General features: G+C 38.0%; 7 protein-coding genes and 1 long non-coding RNA gene across 8 annotated transcripts; 5 read left to right on the forward strand and 3 right to left on the reverse strand.

Moving 5' to 3' along the window:
- Nucleotides 1-22: 22 nt before the first annotated feature.
- On the reverse strand, nucleotides 23-4154 carry LOC149717850 (leukocyte surface antigen CD53-like). Its single transcript, XM_089840883.1, has 8 exons — nucleotides 4044-4154; nucleotides 2313-2458; nucleotides 2024-2236; nucleotides 1861-1935; nucleotides 1646-1744; nucleotides 1353-1574; nucleotides 1191-1274; nucleotides 23-1116 (listed from the first exon to the last, which is right to left on the reverse strand). The coding sequence occupies exons 2-8, from the start codon at nucleotides 2376-2378 to the stop codon at nucleotides 1072-1074; spliced, it is 804 nt and encodes a 267-aa protein (XP_089697009.1). The 5' UTR covers nucleotides 2379-2458; nucleotides 4044-4154; the 3' UTR covers nucleotides 23-1071.
- A 27-nt stretch (nucleotides 4155-4181) lies between these two features.
- Nucleotides 4182-6027, reverse strand: LOC149717851 (uncharacterized). Its single transcript, XR_016367911.1, has 2 exons — nucleotides 5559-6027; nucleotides 4182-4385 (listed from the first exon to the last, which is right to left on the reverse strand). It is a non-coding gene; the product is annotated as an uncharacterized LOC149717851 (long non-coding RNA).
- A 195-nt stretch (nucleotides 6028-6222) lies between these two features.
- Nucleotides 6223-8579, forward strand: Syx18 (syntaxin 18). The gene is made up of 8 exons (XM_089840876.1): nucleotides 6223-6533; nucleotides 6598-6662; nucleotides 6734-6849; nucleotides 6908-6985; nucleotides 7055-7121; nucleotides 7190-7457; nucleotides 7531-7589; nucleotides 8260-8579. The coding sequence occupies exons 1-8, from the start codon at nucleotides 6360-6362 to the stop codon at nucleotides 8504-8506; spliced, it is 1074 nt and encodes a 357-aa protein (XP_089697002.1). The 5' UTR covers nucleotides 6223-6359; the 3' UTR covers nucleotides 8507-8579.
- A 3426-nt stretch (nucleotides 8580-12005) lies between these two features.
- On the reverse strand, nucleotides 12006-15120 carry LOC149717853 (uncharacterized). Its single transcript, XM_089834738.1, has 2 exons — nucleotides 14403-15120; nucleotides 12006-13139 (listed from the first exon to the last, which is right to left on the reverse strand). The coding sequence occupies exons 1-2, from the start codon at nucleotides 15061-15063 to the stop codon at nucleotides 12319-12321; spliced, it is 1482 nt and encodes a 493-aa protein (XP_089690864.1). The 5' UTR covers nucleotides 15064-15120; the 3' UTR covers nucleotides 12006-12318.
- A 2097-nt stretch (nucleotides 15121-17217) lies between these two features.
- On the forward strand, nucleotides 17218-18848 carry LOC149717854 (ELMO domain-containing protein 3-like). Its single transcript, XM_089840899.1, has 7 exons — nucleotides 17218-17275; nucleotides 17357-17408; nucleotides 17500-17571; nucleotides 17634-17846; nucleotides 17905-18158; nucleotides 18230-18434; nucleotides 18501-18848. Exons 1-7 carry the CDS (start codon nucleotides 17249-17251, stop codon nucleotides 18638-18640), a joined length of 963 nt encoding a protein of 320 aa, XP_089697025.1. The 5' UTR covers nucleotides 17218-17248; the 3' UTR covers nucleotides 18641-18848.
- A 258-nt stretch (nucleotides 18849-19106) lies between these two features.
- On the forward strand, nucleotides 19107-20746 carry eIF3i (eukaryotic translation initiation factor 3 subunit i). The gene is made up of 7 exons (XM_089840890.1): nucleotides 19107-19244; nucleotides 19369-19549; nucleotides 19618-19833; nucleotides 19903-20138; nucleotides 20201-20290; nucleotides 20369-20535; nucleotides 20602-20746. Exons 1-7 carry the CDS (start codon nucleotides 19242-19244, stop codon nucleotides 20681-20683), a joined length of 975 nt encoding a protein of 324 aa, XP_089697016.1. The 5' UTR covers nucleotides 19107-19241; the 3' UTR covers nucleotides 20684-20746.
- A 107-nt stretch (nucleotides 20747-20853) lies between these two features.
- LOC149717856 (uncharacterized) lies at nucleotides 20854-24081 on the forward strand. Its single transcript, XM_089840903.1, has 6 exons — nucleotides 20854-21810; nucleotides 22249-22714; nucleotides 22774-23317; nucleotides 23394-23444; nucleotides 23501-23653; nucleotides 23741-24081. Exons 3-6 carry the CDS (start codon nucleotides 23233-23235, stop codon nucleotides 24022-24024), a joined length of 573 nt encoding a protein of 190 aa, XP_089697029.1. The 5' UTR covers nucleotides 20854-21810; nucleotides 22249-22714; nucleotides 22774-23232; the 3' UTR covers nucleotides 24025-24081.
- Nucleotides 22445-22992, forward strand: LOC149717857 (dual specificity protein phosphatase 23-like). The gene is made up of 2 exons (XM_089834744.1): nucleotides 22445-22714; nucleotides 22774-22992. Exons 1-2 carry the CDS (start codon nucleotides 22445-22447, stop codon nucleotides 22990-22992), a joined length of 489 nt encoding a protein of 162 aa, XP_089690870.1.
- Nucleotides 24082-24351: the final 270 nt, after the last annotated feature.

Consider the following 24351-nt stretch of genomic DNA (forward strand, 5'->3'; position numbering starts at 1 on the left):
ATGAAGGAAGGACACATAAAGGTAAGGGTAATTTCTCAAACATTTAATTACAACTTCAAACGTCATCATTCGTATATATAGTTATAGATTATTTTATCAACTAAAATTATAAACTTACATGATCGTTACTTTTTATAGCGATTTTAACAACTAGACAAGGCCTAGTAACATTTTTTTCTACATTTTAGTAATATATTTTTTATATATAAGCATATGGACCACTTTTCTGTACATATCTGTTCACAACCTTTCCTTTATATTATTTCTCTGTCGTAATCTTCTTTAAGGTAACTATTTTAGCGAAACTTAATTCTAGCGCGTAACTACTACGTTATAATCTACGCGAAAATTAGACCAGATTAGGCTTAGATAAATTTTTCAAAATGGCGCTCGGTTGAGCGGTATAAATCTGACTTTAAATTTATTTTATGGAAGCACTTTGCGACTTGAGCCGTACACAACATGCCCTTTCGTTTTAATTTAAATTAGTTTTTAAACAGTTTAAACCTCATTTTATATTGTATTAATTTAGTTTAAGCGAGTTGTGCTAAGCTGAAACGAGTAATGAGTATCGTCCTCCTAAGCCTACTTTTTAAGTTAGACAAGGCTTAACAATTATTGGCAAAATTTATACGAGTTTTAATTAAAAACGGCTCGGTAATTGGAAGGAGATTAATATTTGAAAGCTTAAAAATCAAAGCCTATAATGAAATTATTCATTTCAACCATGAATATCGGAGATTATCATTACGTAACTCTTCTCTATTTCGAGATTAATTCACCTTGGAGCTTGGACGCGTTTCTTTTGGGATAATTCACGGTTGAAATTCATATATTTTAAGCGTGGATTGTGCAAATTTATGTGTCAGAGATGAATAGACGTTTATAGCTTTTTGATCTCACTTGGGTTTTTCGCGAGTGTAGATGATGAATTATAGTAAAGTGGATGTAAAAGTGGAGCAATTTGGTTAAGGGGTAAAAATACGGTCAGAAATTACCTTAGGGATATAAGAATAATATTTGCTTATGAATTCAATGACTTTGTGGTTGTTTTGAAATGGGGAAAACCATTCAAAATGCCTTAAACAAACATATGGCGAAGATCATTCCAAATATCTGTAAATAGAAACACGTTCGTACTCACTCAACTCTCCTATCTAATTGCGATCGATAATTTTATACGAACTTACTTCCAAACCCGCTAGACCACAACCGCAAGCAATCAGAAAGAAACTTTGGCTCTTCAAGAACTCTTCCAACTTAATTATGCAACTCTATAGGCGTTCAAACAGAAAAAAAAAATTCGCAATTAGTGACGTTCGTAATTACCGTGTTAAGTTTATATAACGTACGGAATGATGACGAAAGTTTTCTAAGGAATGATAAGAATCAGTGTCAGGTCTGGTCTTTTGGCAAACGGTATTGTTAATCGGTCTGGGTTCCATGTAATAGCGGGGTTCGCCCTTGTTCAAAAGAACGCAGCATGTCTTGGGGACATTGTCGCCCTTGGAGTATTTGGCTTTCCATTCGCTGTGTTCGTAATCCTCCCAGCTTTTAACTCCGCAACAATCCAGCTGTGTCGTCATACGAAAGAGAGTTAAAACTTAATATTGATAGTAGTCACCTTGGCGTCTTAAGTACGTACTTTAGCTTGAACCAGATCCACGGCTCTAGTTAACTCCGGGTCCAAACCGTAAGTTTTGTTGATCGATTCCACAAAATTCTTCTCCACGTGCGTGAGCATCTAAAACGATGACAAAGACATCTCTATAATCCTACCCGCAAACTTTCACCCAATTGACCTTCAACAAACGTCGCTCGTACCACTTGACATTTACCCAAGAATCTAAAAGAACTTACCTTATCTTGGAAAAGCAGCGCTAAAATTCCAACGGACAATTCCGCGACAAGAATGACGAAGAGGAATATAAAATACTGTTCCGATCAATGAAAAGAAAAGTTCTATTGAAATTATTTTTCCTTTGTGAGGGGCACGCTTAAGATGGTGAATTTTTTTCTTTACCGAAATCAACATGCACTTGTTCTCCTGGATAGCTCCGCAACATCCCAAGAATCCAATAAGAAAGATGAGTCCACCGACTCCGATGCAACCGTACGCCAAAAATTGGATCAAAGCGTGACTTTCTCCGGGTATTTTAAAGAGCTTGAAGATTGTGGAACGATCCTCTTCCACCAGGAAAAAAATTCCCAAAGCTAAAATAGTGCATCCTGAGAGCTGCGAGATGAAGGGAAATATTATTATTGTAGATTGTAGGAAACAATGGACATTATTGAACTATAGGGCATCTCACCCAAAAAACCAAGTTGAAGGTGACCAAAACACCTTTGGCGCATTTAGCTCCGCAAGGTATGGCCATGATGATATACGGAGGGAGATAGCCCGAGCTAAACCCTTATTGCCTCTCAAACAACGTTTTCTAATATGCAAGGTTAATTTCTGAAATAATAATTTTATTAAAATTAATTACGCTAATTTACTCTTATATTTGAGTCGCGCGATGTTTGTTTTATGTCTCCTGGTAAAAGATGAAGCTCTAGAGTCTATCTATACTTTCCTAGCTAGTGCGGTATCAGTTTTCGTATCCAATGACCTTTTTGTAAAGGACTAATGGCCTTCTTGGGTGTCTTTGATTACACCGCGCGTCGGTCCCCGGGAATCTCCGAGCAACATTTAATTTATCGCGTGCTGTTTAAAGATATCTTTTCTTTTGTTCTTTGGTCAAGTTTCGAGGGAAGCGCGGGGATATTTTTAGAATTCGATTTCGTCGTTTAATAATTTAGAAAGGAGAGAGAGTGCATGGCGTCGGTGTACCACCTGCCCCTGAGCTACGAAACCCGAAAAGCTGACTGACGCTCGCGGTGTCATTTCGATTGGGGGGAATTGCAAGGAAGAAACCTTTAAAGAGGGCACGCTAGATTAAATTTAAGGATCGCGGATGTAATGGATCTCCTTCTCTCCCCCCCCCGTTTATAGCTGTTGCCCTCGCCTATAGACCAAACATGACCAGTAGATTCAGTCAGAAGTAGACGAACCGGACCTCAATCTAACCGTGCTAAAATACAACAAAAAATCCGTGTCCTTTCAATGGAAACACGGGTTGAATCCGAATATAACTATTTAGTCCATGGATTTTGATAACTTCGGGGTTTATTCACTTCTGATTTTAGAGATAGAAAGAAAGAAGATATATCTAGTAAAAAAAAATTGATTTATGCTGAAGGGCCAGGCACCGAGCAGGTGTCTTAACCTTTTTACAACGTAACGCGAGTTCAGTCTTAGATATTTTGAAAAATGAGGCTTTTGCCAGGTTATTGTCAAGCATTTTTTCAGTACAAAGTAAGGCTGAACTTATATATACAGTATAATCTATACATATTCCCGGGGATCGCAACTTGATGGCTCAGGCAAATTAAGACGTTAATTTTCGATGATAAAAAGATAATTTTTTCCACATGTAGAATATCGTTAACATAGCCATGTTTAAAAGTGTAAAGGTCATACGTTAGAGGTACCATGCGTGGCTATATCCATTGAGCGGCTTAGTTTCTCCCAAAATTTTCCAAATACTCAATAAACAAAGTTGCAAAAATCTCTAGAAACATTTCGATTTGAAATTGACAAAAATTGCAAAATTTCCAATATATTCACAAAATCTTGCCAAATTAGTTTTCCAACTTTTTATCTATTTAGTTTTCTATACAAAATAAAACAGGTTACGAATACGCCTCTGATTTCTTCTAAGATCTGAACTGAGAAAACTACAGTCATCTTGGGCTAATTATTTGGAAAATATAAATATTCAATCACGCGGAAAAAAATTAGCATCGTTAATAATAAATATACAGTATACGATAAATTTGTCAACTTCGGATCGCTGAACACGAATTTTATACGCAAATATGTAAATCACATAATGACATGAAGTAGAAAGAAATTATAATTTATCCAAAAAAAAACGAAATAACTTTGCATATTGTAACCTAACATAAAAACCCCCAATTATACGAAACAAAAATCTTACATATTGAATTCTTCGCAAACTTTAAAATCACACCAACAGCGCTTTTCTGTTTCTCTAGAATCTTCCTAGTTAGTCTCTTTGTAGCAATTCACCATTAGCATCTTTCAATTCCTTTAGATGTGGTCTTAAACTGTCAGTTTTGTCAAAACGCTCGTCACACTATCATCAAATCCGAATTATAAAAGAACTCCCGAAATTCCGATAAAAGTCCGGAAAGATAAGGAGCAAAACCGCGAAGATCAAAATCCGTCGAAGAAATCGTTGCTTCTCTGACGAAGAATCTTGTCTTCCCCCGGGATTCTTTTTTTCTTCTTTTTCTTTTCCTCCTCGGAAAGACGCTTTCTTAAGGAAGAAGAAGAATGTTATCCGAAATTTTAGGGGACGGTGGCGGGAATTCCGTAATGTCCGAGTGAAAAGGCGACTTCTAAAGCCGTTTACGACTAAGGTGATCGCCGATGGTATTAAGGGACATGCGTGGAACATTCCGGTCAATGCCAGAAACTCCCGCCATTTTCACAGAGATGACTATACACTCCGGAAAGAGTAAGGAAAAGGGATGAGAGGAGGAAAAGGGATCAGGATGGACCGCGCAGCCTCTTCCATCCCATCCGGATGCAACCTAAGAATCTGCCCTGAAATTGTACATTCTCCGCTTGTAAACTACTCTCTTTCAAGGTTGCGTCTGACTATACCGAGTAACTGCGGGAAGAGAACCTCTAAAAGGGATTTTCAGCCTGCAGTATAAATCGATGAAGGCCAAAAAGGCTACGAAACGCTGTCTGTTTTAATCTACGGAGCGTCGCAATATTGTCCTCGACTGACACCTTTTTCCAAAATTTTTATTCGGACAGATATTAGACATTTTTCTCTCTTTACCTTCTACCGGGTTACCTGCTGAATCGGAGGGTTTTTGGGAAGGGGAAGTTGAGTTTGACGCGGCGACCTATACGTTTATAACATTAAATTTGCCCGGGTCAAAAACTTTCCCCAAAAGTTTTACTAAACTCGTAATAATAATCATTAGGGGGATTTTTGAGCTTTGGTGACACAAGCGCGACTGCGATGGGAATTGGGAGATTACTTGTTTGGGAGCTAATTTATAAAGTATAATTATCTAGTTTCTCCCAGCCAAAATATATGGTACGGGAGAACGAAAATGACTTACTAATATGCCTATGACGTCATCTCCGCGAGTTCTATTTCTCGCCGTAGAAATTGTAATTATAATTTACTAATAGTCAAATTTATCTCGCTTGGATTTATTAACTACGCTGCGTGGATTGAACATAAAGTCTGAAGCCCATCTAGTGAAGTATAAACTACATTAACCCTATTTTTCACGTTGATGTCTCGTATGTATTATCGCGTCTCAAGCGAGCGTAAGAATCTGAAGTAGATTAACTGCGAGTTATAAATTACTTCCACGTCAATCCCGTTCTCTTTACACAATGTTAACTTCAAGTTATGGACATTCGTTTCCCGAGCTATTAAATAATTGAAAATTTGGATACTTACGACGAAATTGCCTGGTCCCCAAATGAGTCTAATCCAATGTTCTGGACACTTGTATTATACATAAGTTATAATCCTAATTGCTCGGTCGATATTGAAGTTCCATAATTAAATTAGAATTCCCCGGACGAAAATACGCGGCGCTACAGAACTTTGGTAGGACTCAAACGTTAAAATGATGACCATAAACTAGGTGGGAAAATAAACTTCGTACGCCTACACCTATCTAGTTCCGGTCTTTTTATAAGAACACCGTTTCCGATTACAAGTAACAATAGTTCTTTTATTTAGTTCTCTCGCTGCGTCCGAGAGAAATAAACATAAGGGACAGCAACGACCAGCGGGCAGATGGTTTTTATTTTTTCTCGATAAAACCGTCATCGGGCGGATGCTTGATCACCTTCCGTGACGGACTGGCGAATTTTTCACTTCAATGAACTAGACGAGCTTAAAATTGTATTTTAATGGAATTCAAATTATCCTATTTGATATCCATGATTTCCGATGAAAGATGTTTTTCAAAGGGGTTTACGTTTCTTGCAAGGTAAAAGTACTTTCCTTCTAGTTTTGATAGCCTCGTGTTCTTTGCCAGTTTGAATTTCCCACCATTTTGGTTTGGTTTTCCGTAGTTATATCCAGCCCGTTTTTCCATCTTAACTTATCTGAGCTTTCTGCTAAAGCGTCTGCTTATAATTCATTTGAGTTCTTACGTCATTTAAGGATGATTGCCGTTTATGTCGTGTTTCTTGAGGTTTGAAAGTTGTAGATATAATTAAATACTAAAATTTAAACGTATTTTAAGTCATGGATTTAACAAATTTGTTCCGAGCTTGCGTGAAAACAGTTCGAACGCGAAATAAAGCGTTAGGTCCTAGCGTTTCTCAGTCTACTATTGATAATGAAACTAAAAACTTAATATTGGGCCAACCATCTGGGAAGCCAGTTAAATCGGAATTTGCCATTAAAGCGAAGGAAATTGTAAGTTAAATTAATCTTAATACTTTAGTCATTCAAAGTTTAATCTTAGTTGTTCTAAACTTAGGTTTTAAGCATTACCAAAATGAAGGAATTTCTATTAAGGCATAGAAAAGATTATATTAACATGAAGTAGGCAATTTCTTTTATTATTATATCAATTAATGATGCTTTTAATTAAGTTTAATTCCATTTTATCCAAGTTTCATAATGTATGAAGCATCCAATATGACAGAGAATGAAAGGGATCAAATTGATCAAGATTCCCAGAAATTTATGCACACTTGCAAAGATGTTTTACGTAAAATGAAGAAAGAAAGTCAGTTTAACACAAGAATATTACTTGAAATTTTAATATTAAAGTTCTTTCAACATAGTTCATAGACTAAATAATACAAATCAGCATTTATTGCATCAAGAAGCTGTTATTGATATTTTGGAATCTTACTTAAAAGGTTGGTCATATTTAAACCCAAATAAATATCACAAATTATCAATTTAATTAAGTTTAATTTAATTTTTAGCGGTTTGCAATATATTTAGTGAAATTAAAGCTATAAGAGTTAAAAGAACTATTGACAAGCAAAAAATGTAAGTGGCCCAATTTAAAATGATCAATGATTAACAAAAATTAATTTAATCCTTTAAATTATGATTAGGGTGAGATTAGAAACCGGTTATAGAGCTTCTAAAACTGCTAAAGAAGAGGAAGAAGCTCTTCAATCTGACAATAAAGGTACTAAGACCAGTGAAGAGAAGGATACAAATGATGAGAAGGAATTCCACGATGCAAATGATGTTGAGGCTCCCAATGAAGCGCCTTCAACTCCTACACGTCAGGATAAAATCCAATTTGGTGTTGAGGATCCAAATGAATATTGGGAAACTACAACAACCACTAATTTCTCACCCGAAGAGCTACAACTTGTATGTTTGATGGATTTTTCATATTTAATTGTTATTTGTTTATTTTTAATTATAATTTGTAACTTTGATATAGTTTGAGCAAGAAAATGAACGATTATATGAAGAATTGAATAGTATGGTTGATGAAGTCAAGTAAGAATAAAAGTTATAATAAGGTTTTAAGCATAAGCCTTGGTCAGTCGTTCTAGGGGTACTAAGCCTTGGTCAGTCGTTCTAGGGGTACTAAGCCTTGGTCAGTCGGTCTAGGGGTACTAAGCCTTGGTCAGTCATTCTAGGGGTTCTAAGCCTTGGTCTTGATTGTAACCAGGGCTGTACATAAGGATTTTTTAATTTAGGGGTACTAAGCCTTGGTCTTGATTGTAACCAGGGCTGTACATAACCATTTCTTATTTAGGGGTACTAAGCCTTGGTCTTGATTGTAACCAGGGCTATACATAAGGATTTTTTATTTAGGGGTACTAAGCCTTGGTCTTGATTGTAACCAGGGCTGTACATATCCATTTTTTATTTAGGGTACTAAGCCTTGGTCTTGATTGTAACCAGGGCTGTACATAACCATTTTTTTATTTAGGGGTACTAAGCCTTGGTCTTGATTGTAACCAGGGCTGTACATAAGGATTTTTTTATTTAGGGGTACTAAGCCTTGGTCTAGGCTTAGCGATTGTAACCAGGGCTGTACATAAGGATATTTTTTGGATAGTAGTCAAGTTGACTTATGTTCAGCCCTACTTATAACAGAGGAAATTTTTGAGCGTTATTAAGTATTTAAATTAAATACGGCGTGATTATATCTCTTCCTTAGACAAATTGAAGGAAGAGTGATAGAAATTTCTCGACTCCAAGAAGTTTTCTCTGAAAAAGTTTTAGAACAAGAGCAGGACATAAATAAAGTAGCGGACGTCACAGTAGGTACAACTGAAAACATTAAAGAAGCCAATGAGGAATTGAGGCAAGCCATGAAAAAGAACGCGGGATTCCGGCTGTGGATTCTCTTTATATTAGTGGTACTTTCATTCACTATTCTCTTTCTAAATTGGTACAATCCCTGATGGGGATCCCGTGGTGTCGAAATTAAGCCTACAATTTATAATAAATTATTTATAAAAAAAATTGTAATCTTTTTGCTGATGGGAACAAGGCTTAACTTGCTTCACAAAGCACGTGACATTGCAACTTTTCAAAGCGCGCGCAATTTGAAACAAGTCCGCGAGAATTTTCTAAATTCAAAGCAAAGGCTTAGGGAATATTTTAATTTAGGCCTACCACGTGACATTGCAACTTTTCAAAGCGCGCGCAATTTGAAACAAGTCCGCGAGAATTTTTTAAATTTCAAAGCAAAGGCTTAGGGAATATTTTAATTTAGGCCTACCACGTGACATTGCAACTTTTCAAAGCGCGCGCAATTTGAAACAAGTCCGCGAGAATTTTCTAAATTCAAAGCAAAGGCTTAGGAAATGTTTTAATTTAGGCCTACCACGTGACATTGCAACTTTTCAAAGCGCGCGCAATTTGAAACAAGTCCGCGAGAATTTTCTAAATTCAAAGCAAAGGCTTAGGAAATGTTTTAATTTAGGCCTACCACGTGACATTGCAACTTTTCAAAGCGCGCGCAATTTGAAACAAGTCCGCGAGAATTTTCTAAATTCAAAGCAAAGGCTTAGCGAATATTTTAATTTAGGCCTACCACGTGACATATTTTAGCGGCGCGTTTTGGGAGGAGGGTAGAGAATTATTTGTTTACAGAGAGTTGAAACGTCCCATTGTGCTGGCGTTGCTGCGGGCGCTTTTAGGTCAGCAGATACCTTTCTTAATGGAAATGGGGGGTGGGGGTGGAGGGGAGGGTAGCGAGTCGCGCTAGATCAAAATTTGCGTAAATAAACCAAGATAGACAAGCTCTGAGGTCAATAAATTTCTCTGTCAATCAAGACGGGGGTTGGGTAACTTGTTTAAACAAGGCTTCTCCCTTCATGACGCCCGCCCGCCCCCCCCCCCCGCTCGTCCAATCCCTAGACCTAATCACTCACTTTTTCAACATTTCCGGAAAAGCTAAAGCTACCGAGAGGTTTTTTATGAAAATGTAAGTCAATGGTACTGTTGAGCGCCAATAAAGGTAGGGGTTCCTTTCTTAAGTCACTCTTCGTGGTCTCGGGTTCAAAATGATCAACCGGAGGAGTCACTTTCCATTTGTATACGATATAGGGATAAAAGATCTACACACACACGTCCCCGCGATGCGATGCGATGCTTTTAAAAAATACCGCCTCGGGAGAGAAATTGGGTAGGGGAGGGGGGTGAAATAGACCACTGTGTTAGGAAATCGTATCTTAGGGTGATTTGCCGATAAAATCCCCCCAAAAATGATGAGATTCTCTCTCTCTCTCTCTCTCCCAAGGTTTGTCTATAATGCGTGCCACCAAGACGTTAGGGGCTTCTTCCCTTACGCGAGATATTATCAAAGGGTCATTTAGTTCATCAAAGATTATCTCGACTTAAGATTGTTATAATCAGGTTTTGAGGCATATTTGCGTGAAAATGACAAATTACCCATTATAAGATGTTTGACGTTGGCGTTTGAAGTTCGTTTGTAGTTCGCGTCAGACGTCGAGCGAATTTCGTCCGAAGTTCTGTTAACATTTCACGATAGATTTTGATTGGAAATTCCGTAGACCGTTTGATATTAAGATATACATATGTTAATCAATTTATTACGGTAAATGGCCCACCCACGCAGTTCAGTGATTTGTTTTAACTTTTATCCCTACACTGGTAATAATACCGTTATCAAGTAAATAAATCTAGATAAATGGTCTAACGCTGGTTGTTGTACAGCTTCATTAAGAAAGACCCGAAGAATGTTATATCTATAAGTATACATAAAGTACGCGGAGATTTACGTGGAAAAGCCTGTACTGATTAAGGAAAAGGTTAAAAAGCGTTTTGTCTACCTTACCAGGGGATTGGCGGTCATAGTAACGCGCGGGAGCCAGCTAGCTAGTTGTCAGCGCTTCCCTATTAATTACGGGCCGTACAAAGACCAGAAGGGATCCCAACGAAAGCCAATAGCCAGGTTCCCTAACACCCAAATTACGGCGCGAGTTCCATCCGTACTTTCTGTTTACTTTCCTAAGGAAACAACTCATCGTATAGCGGAAGAGAAATGGATATTTCCTTCGCTTATACGTTGCAACTGGGCTTACAATTCGCCTGTTTTTAGATAATTCCCGAACAAATTTGTCAATGAAAATAGGCCTTCAGGGTTGTAACAATCCAAAGTGAAGGTATAATAAGAATTAGCTTCGCTGTATGGTAAAGATTTATCAGGCATTTTTGAAGTATGTCGTTTAAGATGTCCTTTGCCGTAGACTTAATGTCTCTCTGGCTGCTTAATGCGGCGTAACCAGCCGATAACCCGTTAATTAAGAGTTTTAAATTCGCCCTCGAGATTCTGTGGGTTTTTTTCAGTTCTTTTTAATGAGGGGGAAACTATACGTAATCATTGGATTTTTATCTCGATTTCAAAGTTATAAGCCTCGCACGCGCCAAAACCAAGGGAAGCGGGACCTAGAGGGGGAGTAGGGGAGAGAATGAATCTGCTTAATTACTCGTAATTTCAACAATTTAGCTCTTTGAGAATGAAGAAAAAGCCTCATTTTCACGCTTTGTCTTCTGACAAAGCCTTTCTCTATATTTCGTTTACTTTTCTCGTAATAGAAAAAAAAAAAAGGAAAATAATTGTCGGGCAAAGCAGATTTTTAACGTCGTATAAATGGTGACTGCCAAATAATATGTACAAAAATGCCTTTTCCGGTCTCGGACCGACAACTAGTCGCCGTCTCTTCCCCCTCCGATCCCTTATTTGGAAGATTAGGTGGCATTCGCTCAATCTCGGCCAAAAACTAGCGCTGGACCGTATCAAAAAAGACTTTTTTTACAAACAAAACGGTATTTGATTCGCCTCTCTACTCTGTCAAAAGAGTTTTCTTCATTAAATCCCAAGATTGTCGCGAAGGGAGATTGTAGAAAGTGGGAAAGGGTCATGTCCGAGGTAGAGACTCAGAGAAAGAGAGAGAGAGACCATTTGGCTTTTCCTCAAAGCACCAGTGTTAAGCGAGTGAAACATTTCTACAGGCGTTACGTTAGTTATTGTTGGTCAAGTTATTCCGCATATTAGGCTTAATGTAAAGTATATGGATGAGTTCCCGATTCTTTTTTTTTGGCGGGATTCAGCACGTGCCACGTACACGTTATGGAATGATTGGAAGAAAAAAAACTACGTTGGAAGAATGCGCGCGCGACATTATTGGCGCCATTATTTCCCTCCTGTTTTTTTATGTCAAAAGAGAAACACAAACGAGGTTTTGTTCTTCGCGCCGCGAGCCTACGTATTTTTCTTTTAATATTATAAGAAATGTCGACCCTTTTTCCTTTATAAAAGAAAAAGAGTTGATTTGAAAAATGATGAAAGACATTCGAGGTTATGAACTTTCACGTTTTTTTCCCTTCATTTTTGAAATACGGTTATTTTTATCAAAGAGAAGAGTCAATCTAGAGAGAGAAACTATTTTATTCCTAATCACATACTTCATTCCTAATTTCTATAATTCCTAAATTCAACAAATTAAGTTTAATATATTTTTAAATATAAAGCCTCCGATTATAAGGTACATTTTGGTGAGATGGGGTTCGACTTTAATTAAAATAATTGTTAGTGAGGTTCAGTTCACGTGTGATTTAAATAATCACGTCTGATTATTATGATTTAATTTAGTTAAAACGGTCCCGAAGATGAAATGAATTAGGGAAACACATTTTTTATACTAAAATTCCCAGTTCAACTTTAAAACTTTCGCGGACTTCACAGTCACCAAGCTCTGACAACCTCGTTACAATTATAACTCGATTGTAAATTACTTTGGGCTTCAATCCCGTAATTTGAAGCCGATGAAACCGTAATCTGAGATCCCGAACCTCCGTTTGAACTCGCCGCCGCCGATCCCGATATCGAATTCGCTCCGAGAGGAACGGGTTGAGTTCCGTATTGTCCCGAAATACATCCGTAATTGGAATAATTATGTCCCGGATGTTGACCGTAAGAGTTAACGGACGCTCCGGTTGAACCGTAAGGACACGGTTTACCATCCCGTACCAGAACGGGTACCGCCACTCGACGTGGAGGGTTGGATGAACCCGAGACGTGTTGTAACCTAGCCGCGGACGCCGCGGCGTGTACGGCGGCTTGAACGGCTGTCATTTCTAAATTCTTGTCTTGGCGTTGACGTTTACATTTATAACGGCGATTTTGGAACCATATTTTGACTTGGGTTGAGGTTAATTTTAGCACCGTGGCTAACTGTTCCCTTTCCGGGGCGGATAGGTATCTTTGTTGTTTGAACCGTCTCTCCAATTCGTAGACCTGGGCCTGCGAAAAGAGAACTCGCGGTTTGCGACGGGTTCGTTGTTGACGTCCCGGGTTTGCGTTAGCGTTGTTCGTGGCCGAAGACGTACTTGATTGGGATTGATTGCCACCAAGGTTAAGGCGTTGGTCGTTATTGGATGTAATGTTGGGGACTGAAGAAGGGCCGCAAATGTCTGAACCTCCCCCTGATGAACTGTGGGAATTGGCTTTGGGTGAAATGGATGATAAGGAAAGACACGAGTCCAAACGGTCGCAATCCAATTCTTCTGTAAAATACGTAAAATTAAATAACTCGTTTGGAAAATATCACTAATAAAGATATATTCAGTTAAAGGCTTGAGAAGGACCAAAAATTCCATAGGAAAATTAATATTTCTACGTTAAGTAAAGTCCATTCCAAGACTTTTAATCACTATACAAAAAATACGAACTTCACTTAACAATTTCAGTTGGATCTGATGATAACTTACGGCTGTAGAGTTGATGCTTATGGAGGGAGTTATAATTTTGGGCATTTTACGGAAATCTATCATCTTTCCAACTTATTACGCACGAATTACGACTTAAACTGAAAACCGTTGGCTCTGAACATTCAATAAACCCTTTTGGAAGTCGCGCCCTCGCGGGATGAAGTACTTGTTCTAAAAACTCGAAGAGTTATAGATGCTCGACAGATACCACTTGAGAATTGTTTTACGGCTTAGTACTATAGCTTAGGATACGGTTCACTTATTTCTCTAGTATTTCTTAAAAGACCAAAAAAAGAATGATTCAGAGCGCGCGTGGCCAAGAGACACTCGAAGCGGCTCCTCGAGGATATTGAGTAGGGTCCTTAGGTCCACTCGAAAATTGACCCCCTCTAGACGAGCCACTCGTCATTACAAGGGCCGCGCGCGCTATATAGACGTTGTTAGTATAGACTACTTACGTAAGAGACGCGAGAAGATTAAGGGTAATATTTTCAGGCAGCGCTTAAGAGTATATAGTTAAGGCATGTTAAGATCTTAAAAACATTCCAACTCGAAGATACATCTGTAAACGATAAGAGTTCGAGACGAGTGGAACGGGTTAATGGATGGGCTCAGTTCGCGATTGGAAGGCTATTTGAATGGATACGCAATCTCGAAGAATACAATGGGATTTGGAATACGGTCATTTTTAAATTCGTACATTCCAATTAAGGCTTTTAGTTCGCGGTGAACTTCCTAATGTGGTAATCAACAGATCTAAGGCTTCGGAAGTGAATTGAACTGGCAACGTGTTTCCTCGATAATGCTTTGATAGGACGCTCTAACTTAAGATATACCCGTGTTTATTTAAGGATTTCAACTCTTATAGCAATGGAATTTTTTGTTTCTGTTTATTTTCTACGCGTTAATTACCCGGGCTTGTGAAATCAGGAAAAGAACTTCAATAGCTTTACCAACGTGCAATTTAACCTTTACCTACCAACTTCAACCCCTTAAAATTACAAAATCAAAGAATTTTTGAAGAATAACTTTGCCATACGTTTAAAGTATCACACTTACTTTTGCACGTGTCTCTTACAATGCCATTACTCGAACCGGAAGTGAAACTGGATACGTTAGTGTTCCAAACGATATTGGAACAACTTCCAGGTACCAGTATTTGATTCCTTCTGGGTTGTCCCAATCCGTAAACTCCGTCAAACATGGATGTATTACTACTCGATACTTGAACGGGCGACGACAAAGTTGAACTAGCTCCGGACGAGAACGGTGGCGGACACATGTAAGTAATGTTCTGTACGTGAGAAGAGGTCAACGACGGACAACCCATGCCTCCGTAAGTCAACCCGGGTGAAGATATATTCGTGGCCGGTGAGACGGTCAACGGAGGAAAACTTTGGGTAACGAAATCTCTCAGGAGAGCCGTGGCCGATGGTGACGGAGTCGAAGACGGGGAAAAGATGTTACCCAAACCCGACGTCTCGTTGGACGGAAGGATGGAGGCGTGCGGGCTCATCTCGGGGATGGCCGGCACGCCGTTAAAACCGTCGTCGAAAAGGACCCGATCCAAGGAACCCGGTCCGAAGATAAACGACTGTGAATCGAAATTGGATTGGTCCGTCAAGTTTAAAATGTCTTTAACCGAGAACGATGAACTGTTGGCCATAGTTCCTTGGTTACAGGAGTTAGTTGCCCCTGTTGGACCAGGGCTGGACAACATATTGTACCTGAGGACTTTTCAACCGTTTTATACAACACGTTATAAAATACTCGCAGAGAAATTTCGAAATGGGGAAACCACCTCAGATTTAAGAAAAGTCCTATACGTTCTAACTGACCATTGGGTAGTTATCTCTACCTAGTAAAGGTAACTTTAACACTTATCAGTGTTTTTCTTTTCACCTGTCCGTTTTCGCTTATGGAAGAGTGAAGTTTTGAAATTTCTTCGAGGTTATAAGCATTTCGTTCGTCTCTATTTAGTTTTATATTAGCTTAATTTATTTAACTCGGGAAAGGAAACCGACATTCAGGACAGAGATTGATTTTTTGGAAGAAAATCACATTTTTTGCAAAGATCTCGCGGTAAAAATGTTTTAGGGAACTTTCCTCCGAGTTTCTTTTAATGTTAAACGGGTCTGAAAAGCTTGTTCCAGGGTAAGGGAGTAAATCTCCGCCTTTTTTTTTCGTACAAGTTTCGTTCCCCTCCTCCTTTGGAATCTCCGTTTAATGTCCCCCTTCCTCCGTCAGTATATATTTCTTGGTTCGGCCCACACCCTAGCTAGTTCCGAGGAGACCTAGACTGAGTGCTAGAGTAATATAAACAAAAGCTCCGAGCACCCAAGACTGCTCGCGCCCGACCCGATCTGGGGGCCAGAAATAATGAAATATAATACATCCCAAACGCGTAATGTGTTTGCTTTGTTGTCACTCTATATTTGCCCGTTTATCATATCGCTGCTTGATTTTTTTCTTAAAAAATTCCCCTCAATCCATTTCGTAGGATTAAGATTAACTTTGATAAACAACATTCCAGGATCGAGATATATGAACAGTGCACGCTCTAACCCTTTCATATTTGAATCATTCAGCTATAGAGTTCGCTTTCTTTCTAATATTTTGCTAATTGCGTCATGATTGACGACCGCTTCCTAACCATGGTTTGTGTAACTGTAAACCATTACCCAACAGTGACACTTGGTAGTTATAATCTTCGTTACGCGTTAGTTATTTTTAGTTATTCTCGTACTGAGGCGGAAGATTAGAGTTTTGTAGAAAAAGAAATCTTCGCCATCCTCTTGAAAAGATTTTTTAAGCTATCACCTATATAGCTGGAAAAAAGCAATTCGATCTCTGGGCCCGGGCGCGAAACTGAAGTGGTCCAGAAGCGGGTTGAGGTTGATCTCGCTCTGCACGCGACTGGTACATAGTGCCTGGCACGCGACGAAATCTGAAGGTTCCATACATAGCACCGACAGCAAATGGAAACACTTGAAAATTTTGGGGTTGGACGCAAAAAAAAAATATTATAGAATAAAAATAATTAGATGACTGAGATTTATCCTTTGTTTTCTTAATGCAGTTTCGACTTTTAAATTGGTAATATTTTATCTAGCAGTTTTTTCTTTCCATTATTGCTGAATGCATTGCATTGCGTACACAATGGGAAAGTGTACAGCAGCACCAGATGCTATTGTTTATATTATTTTGCATTATCTCGTGGTTTTTGTAGGCTTAGAAGCTATCTGTTTGAAATCTTTTATAAACACAGGTCGGTGTGGCTTATAGATATTCTTCCATTCCGATATAAAACGGTATAATAGGATGGGAGGCATGACGCGTGGAAGGCCTGCTTTACGTCAAAAAGATTAGAACACCCGTTATTCTTTCTTTATCGACATTTTCGGTGCTCTGTAACCGAAAAGTCAAAAATGAAAAAAAAAAATTAAAACAAATCTGATTTAAAAGGCGTAAAATTTTCTTATCCTATGCAGCCTACGCTCGAAAATTTTATAAATTTCTATCTTCGTCAAAAGATGTGATTTGAGACTCAATACGCGACTTTGAGAGAAACTTGGCACTCCCATGTTATCTTCCCATACACTATAATACAGTTAGAGCCCAGGAACTGCCACTACTGTATTTTAAATTTTCCTTTGAATACTTCTCTCGTTATCATCATAAACAGAAATCTATTACTTGAAGCAAAGCAGTGCACTGATTATGATACTTGTGGCAGAGATTAATTTCAATTAAAATATATACTTAATTGCCTAGTTAATTGTTAAAGCTAATTTTTGAGAAGATCGGAGTAGCAATGTAATAAACTTTTAAGGCAACTCCTCATTTCTACTCCTCTAAAAAATACTCCGTGGTAATGAAGCTAGCCAATCAGGTAACGCGAGTGAATGGCGTCGTATGAAATCGCGATCGATGTTAGTTTTGTCAAATTTCTTTTAAAAACCATAATTTTAATTAGTTTTAAGGTTTAAAGCTAATGCATATCTGTTATTTAGGATGAAGAGGAACCTCCGAAAAGCGCTTTACATCAAAATAAATCGTTATGCGGTAAATAAAGTCAATTTTTAAGATACATTTCGTTAAGCCTTGGCTGTTTGTTTACATTTTGGGCCCTTTAAATTTTTTTGACGTTTGACAGATGAAAACCTGGCCAAAGAAGAGTTAGAATTAGCTAAAAACGAATGGCAACAAATTGAAACGATAGTTCCTAGTAAATTTACGCGAAATTTAATGAATTGAATGGGCGTAATATAATTTATTTTAATAATTTAGGTGGCGCGACAATTTTTAGGCAAAGTAGTCCTGTCACATATGAGTACATGTTGGAATATTTTCAAAACATGGATATGAGTGATTTTGCTAAAAATATCCAACCAGAAAAGAAAAGGAAAGCATTTATTTCTCTGTGCTATTCCCTATTTGGTCCACCCAAAATTAAAAAAGAATTAATTGAGGAAAGAGATTTAATTTTCTCAATTGCTCATTGTAAGATCAATAATTACAGAAGTTGTTTACACTTGATACTAAGTATTAATTGACTTAGTTCCTTTTGACAACACAAAATCACTTCACGTTCGATTAATTCAAACACTGTACAAGCATTTAACTGGGATAGTAATTGATTGTCCACAATACGGAAGTCATTGGGAGGAAATTGGGTTTCAAGGGTGCAATCCCGCAACTGATTTGAGAGGAGTTGGGTTTCTGGGTCTTTTACACCTCCTCTATTTAATTTTTGACTCAAAAACAAAGCCGCTTGCCAGGGAAATTTACAAATTATCACATTCCACCGAGCAGGTTAATAAAAATTGATTGGTGATTAGTTTTAAACCAAATTAAATTAAACGGGACTTCAATACTTTTTCAAGCACTTTCCATTTTGCGTCATGAGCATAAATATTACAAGATTAACATTAGAAGCATTGAGAGAAGGATGCTTGAACCGGGAAATTAACAAAAGCAATTCCGTGTTTCCTATTGTTAATAATTTTTACGCTGGAACATTTTATTACTTGTTTTGCATTTGGAAACAGCAAAATAAAACAATCATGGATTCTGGCTACGTTATTCAAGGTTGTTAAAGTGTTTCGAGGCTTCGAATCATTTTGTTATTTTTTTTTAAACTTGTATTTATTTTAGATGTATCCAAATATTCCAAAAATAATGTGAAACTTGTTTTGGATAATTTGAATAATCTCAATGTGAATAACAATGTTAAATCTGAAGTTGTTGAATTTTCTGATATTGGAGATATCACTGTTGCAGTTCGTGCCAGTTAAATAAGCACCATTTAAAGGCGGAATATTAATTATTTATTCTATGGAATTATGAGCCTCACATCAAAGTTTTAGACTTTTACACAATGTGCAATAGTGCCTTAATTTATGTACAAAAACTGATTCTATATTTAAAAATGAATTTTTTCACATCATCACAAGCATATGTACAAAATTTATCATTAAATTAATGTTATTTCGCCACGGAAAATAGATGTAGAACATTTTTATTGCGTTTTTTGAATTTCCCGCCTGTAGTAAATTTGTAGTACTGAACTGAACCAAACTGAACGCAGTTTCCAGAATCCCAGTTTTGACGTAACTCGTTTGCTACCACGTTTTCATTTCATGTCGAGATAAAATTAGTTTCTTGTTTAGTTATTTGATAAAATAACGATTTATTACAATTATGGTAAGCATTTTTATTGCGTTTTTTGAATTTCCCGCCTGTAGTAAATCTGTACTGAACTGAACCAAACTGAACGCAGTTTCCAGATTCCAGTTTTGACGTAACTCGTTTGTTTGCTACCACGTTTTCACTTCATGTCGAGATAAAATTAGTTTTTTCTTTAGTTATTTGATAATATAAAGATTTATTACAATTATGGTAAGTAGATTAAACGTTGAACTAACTTAATATTGAAAAATTTTAGTATTAGGCTTAAGATTTTACTTCTTACGCTGGAAAGTCTGTGTCGGAAAATATTCCCTAAGCCTTGGTCTTATTTCAGAAACCGCTTATGCTTCACGGGCACGAACGTGCTATAACTCAAATTAAATATAATCGTGAAGGGGATTTATTATTTTCTTGCGCTAAAGATCACACACCTAACGTCTGGTATTCTTTAAATGGGGAACGTTTAGGCACCTTTAATGGTCATAATGGTGCTGTATGGTGTATAGACCCTAACTGTATCCTTTGTAACCACTTTAAACATCCATACGAGTCAAAATTTGCCCTTAACTTGGGATTAAATCAGGGGATACAACTCGTGTAGTAACTGGGGCTGCCGATAACACTTGTAAAATATGGGATTGCGAAACGGGCAAGGCTTTAGTAAGTATAGACACTCAAACAGCAGTCAGAACTTGCGGGTGGTCGTACAGTGGAAGGGAGATTATGTACACCACTGATAAATCTATGGGACGTCAATGTGAACTTCATATTGTTGATGCCAGAGTTAATACCGACACTGGTGGGCCTTAATTTTTAAAATTAGTGTGGGAACTCTGAGAATACTTAAAATATTTTGATGTTTTTGTAGAAGGAGACTCCATTCTCATTCCAATTATCGATTATTCAAAAATTACTAGCGCTTTATGGGCTCATTTAGGAGATACAATCGTTTCCGGTCACGAAACTGGGGACATTGTTCTTTGGGATTTAAAAATGGAAGCTGAGAGGAAAAGCATTAAAGAACATAAATCTCAAATTAATGATATGCAATTTAATAAAGATCAAACCATGATTATCACTGCTTCCAAAGATTCAACAGCTAAAGTATATTAATTTGACCTATTTCCTTAATTAACCCCCTTAATTTAACATTTAAATATCGCCAGTTGTTTGATTTGGACACTCTGGACCATTTGAAAACCTACAAAACTGAAAGACCAGTTAATTCAGCCGCTATTTCACCAATTAGAGACCATGTACTATTTATTTAATCTTCTCTACTTTAGTTTAATTATAGATAATTAAATGTTAATAATTGGTCAATTAATTAAAAGGTTGTGTTGGGTGGTGGTCAAGAAGCTATGGATGTAACTACAACATCAACTAGAGTAGGAAAATTTGACGCGCGTTTCTTTCATTTGGTATTAACGGAAGAATTTGGAAGAGTGAAAGATCATTTTGGACCAATTAACAGTGTCGAATTTCATCCAGATGGAAAGAGGTGGGGTTTAGTAATTAAATGGGATGTTTTTAACTGAACTGAACTGTTTTGATCATTATATTTCAGTTATAGCAGTGGTGGAGAGGATGGTTACGTGAGAGTGCACACTTTTGATGCACCTTACTTTGAATTTCAATTTGAAGCTTAATCTATGTATTTTAAAAAAGAATGTAATCCAATAAAAACAAGTTAAACTTGTAATTTATCAATTTTTTGTTGTCTTTGTGTCATATTTTATTGCCCAAACTCCTGCCTGTTAGTTACACACTTCTCCCCTTACTTACTTCTGTTCACCTGAGTATGTAACATATTAAAGTGGCTTAAAAGCCATGTAATTAAAAAATTTTGAACTTATGTGCAAATTATTGGCGTTTTCCTTTGGGCCAGTTTTCCGTTGCTGCCTCAGGCGGCAAAAAATCCGAATTTGACGCTATGCTGCTACCGGATCAAACAAATTATTGACAATCGCAAATGTCAATGGAACATTCCCATGAAAGTGACATATTTTTTCATTGTCCAATGGAACACTCTTTTCGTCTGACTTTGGTAGGAAATAGCTGTGCTCAGGAGAAGCTAGGTATTATACTAGTAAACGCTGCGTACTCCATTGGTAGGGTGTAAAATTCGAATCATGAACCGATAAATGCAAGTTTGCCATGTAAATCCATTGGTGTTACGATCACGTGATCGTGACGACACAATAAATGTTGTAGTATGCATATTCCATTGGAAAAATGTCACATTCCCATCGCCCTAATTGCCGGAACAAAATCGTGAAAGCCGAATTTCCCTTCCGAAAAGTAGTTCAGTTCAGTTCTACTCAATTTGGAGCTTGCGCAGTGCCGTTCTTTGATCATTTTTGATGCACTTTACCACACCCACTTTGCTTTTCGACCTTTGGGATATCCAACTGGGCCTAGGCTTTACCAACGCCATCTACATTTTTTCTAGGGACATGAATATGCCTGATAATTTCACGATCGCTCCGCGTTGATTACATCACTACTTAGCATGCCGACGTTCGAGCAGACGATAATTATGAAACGATAGCCCATGAAATTGTATTCCAATGGACCTTTTAAGCGCCATGTTTCGAATTATTATTGCCGTGTTGGCAAGTCAGTAGTGCTGGCATGGCGCTGGGAGTTCAAGGCTAATTTTACCAATGGAGCATGCACCGCGTCTCATCACTACTGAGCTTAAACCATTGGAATACGCAAAGGTTTTTCGAGCGCCTCCGGCAGTAAAAAATCTGACCAAAGGAAAACGCCATATGTAATTATTTTCATTAAAACATTTTTCACTCTCGCCTTTTGTCTGTAATCAGGGAGAGAAAGGGAGATGCCGCGTGAATAGCGCGAGGTGTCTCTCTTTTGGGTGGGGGAAGTAAATTTCCCAGCCAACGGGGGTAGTATCACCCGGGCCACCGCGAGCTCTACTGCGCAAAATCCAAATTTTTTATCTCATGTAGCAACTATTCGTGATGTCACTTCGCGCATGCTCAATGATCCACCGAATGACCCAGGGAGAGAGAGAGAGAACATAGTATTTCATACCCCCGTTTTCGACCCCTTCCCGCTAGATACGAGTTCTGTTAGCATTAAACGGCATCTCCCTTTCTCTCCCTGCTGTAATGAAGTCGATTTATTGATTGATTTTGTGGTAAAGGGCCCCAAAAGTTACTTACTGGAATGATATGGTTTTATCCACCAGCTAGCGCCATTGGGCATCGCTGGCGGTTTTTTCAAGAACTAAAAGTGAATTGTAAAGTGGGGGGGGGGGGTGCAAACGATTTGTGTATTCATTATATCTTGCGCAAGAGGTAGTAGTTCTTGGCGGAATAGTTTGGACTAGTTCCATCTTAAAACGTCTTGGATTATTTTGGCAAGCGTCTGGGACTTTCTCTCGAATGGTCTTAAAGCCTCCTCGAAATTTCTCGTGGGTTGAAGAAGGTAAAATCGCGGCGTTCGGTTGGCCTAAAACCGTCGAAAATGTCCGGTATCTATTATCTAAAGGAATACGTCATGTCGTGACCCTCTCCCCGGAAACTCCCCCTCCCGTTGACCGCTTCCCGGAAGTAGTATGGACTGAAATAAAAGTGGACGAATTTTACCCGCCAACTACCGCGCAAGCCCAAGTTTTCTTAGAAGCTTGTAGGAAAGCCTTCTCAGCCAATGAGGTAGTCTTACAAAATCTCAAACGGTATTTATGGTCAGTTTTGGTCACCCTTTCATTCAGGCTGTTGGCGTCCATTGCTGGTGGGGTCGAGGTAGAACGGGTACTATGTTAGCCTGCTTTTACATCTACTTCCACGGAATGTCCGCTAAAGACGCGATTTCATTGGTGCGTCGTAAAAGACCAATGTCCATCGAAACTCATAGCCAAGAAGAATTTGTTCACGAGTATTACATATTTTTTGTACGGAATAAACCCCAAGATCGTCCCATAGAGGCTTAAAAAAGTGTATACTCTCGTAATAAATTTGTAAATTGAATATTATGTTCCATGTACACGCTCCTATACGTTTGAAGCTCCTATTTGCTTTTATTAATAGGCTTAAAAATAGTCTTTAAATCAAATAAAGTTTTTAATTTACCCATTGATAAAGTACAGTTTATGGGTGAAGTATGATAAAGTGGTCCATTGTAAATTTGAACACGTATCTGTAATCATAGTCATCGCGGATTTTCAATCGCTATGAAATTGTTGAACTTTCTTTCTGTTATTAAAATGAGCACTTTCGCGCCGCTCTATTTGGTGACCATCTTGATCGTCTTAAACGGTAATTAATTACTTTCGAAATGGGGGATTTGTTTGATTTTTACACGAATAGTTACTCGATCTCTGTCGCGTTTTAGTAACAGATCGAGTTGAAGCCCAATGTTATAAAGTACAGTATCAAAATCTAGGTAAGTTTTACGTAAGACACTAACACTTCCAATCCGTCAGGGCGATTCGTTTGCAGATCCAGCCTGCACAGATGACGGTAATTTTGCCAGGCTACAATGCCTTAACAGTATATCCGATAGGACGGAGTTCGAATGCGTTTGTGTCTTTGAAAAGACCGGTGAAATTGACTCGTCCTTCATAGTGAATGACCAAAAAAGATGTGTTAAAAGTAAGATTGTTTTGTAATCCTGATTGACTTTTTATGGACAACGGACATAGTTGGGAAGTAAAAATTCGCACGCTTTTGCGACTACAGAAACCCAACCCGTCACCGATCCATCCGATTACGATTACCCAACTTTTTTGCCGGACTTAACAACCACAGCGAAACCCGATGACAAAAAAAGTACCACTGAACAATATGAAACTACCACTGACCTATCATCTACCACTGAAGACGATTGGCCTATCGACTATTTTGACGATGAAGAGGATAAAAAAGAAGACAAGAGCGCTTGGGGCATTTTCAAGAAATTTCTGTTGCGTCATGGAATAGGACCATTCTTTATTTTCAACAACACTGTTAATGTTAAAAAGTAGCCGTTTAGATTAGAGCTTAAATGCGAAAAGAAGCGAAGACGTCAAATACGGAGTTGATTATTGAAATAAAGATTTATATAATACAATATAATCTGTTTGTCATTTCAACTATTAAGCTTAGTAATTCATATTATAATGATGTGGGAATTATTCGGGATTATGCAAATTTATTTCTTAGTCTGAGCCGTTGACGGTGTAAAAAGGGATGAGTAAGTGATTTCATGCTGCAACTGAGGTAGCTGCGACGCTACCCGATGTCACGTCAGTGCTTACAAAGTTTTTCATAATATTCATATCTATGCCTGTCAATTTTCAGTGATGAGGAAT

This window comes from Phalangium opilio, unplaced genomic scaffold (genome assembly GCF_054372755.1).
Source record: "Phalangium opilio isolate 3A_F unplaced genomic scaffold, DU_Popi_V2 ptg000003l_1, whole genome shotgun sequence".
NCBI lineage: Eukaryota > Metazoa > Arthropoda > Arachnida > Opiliones > Phalangiidae > Phalangium > Phalangium opilio.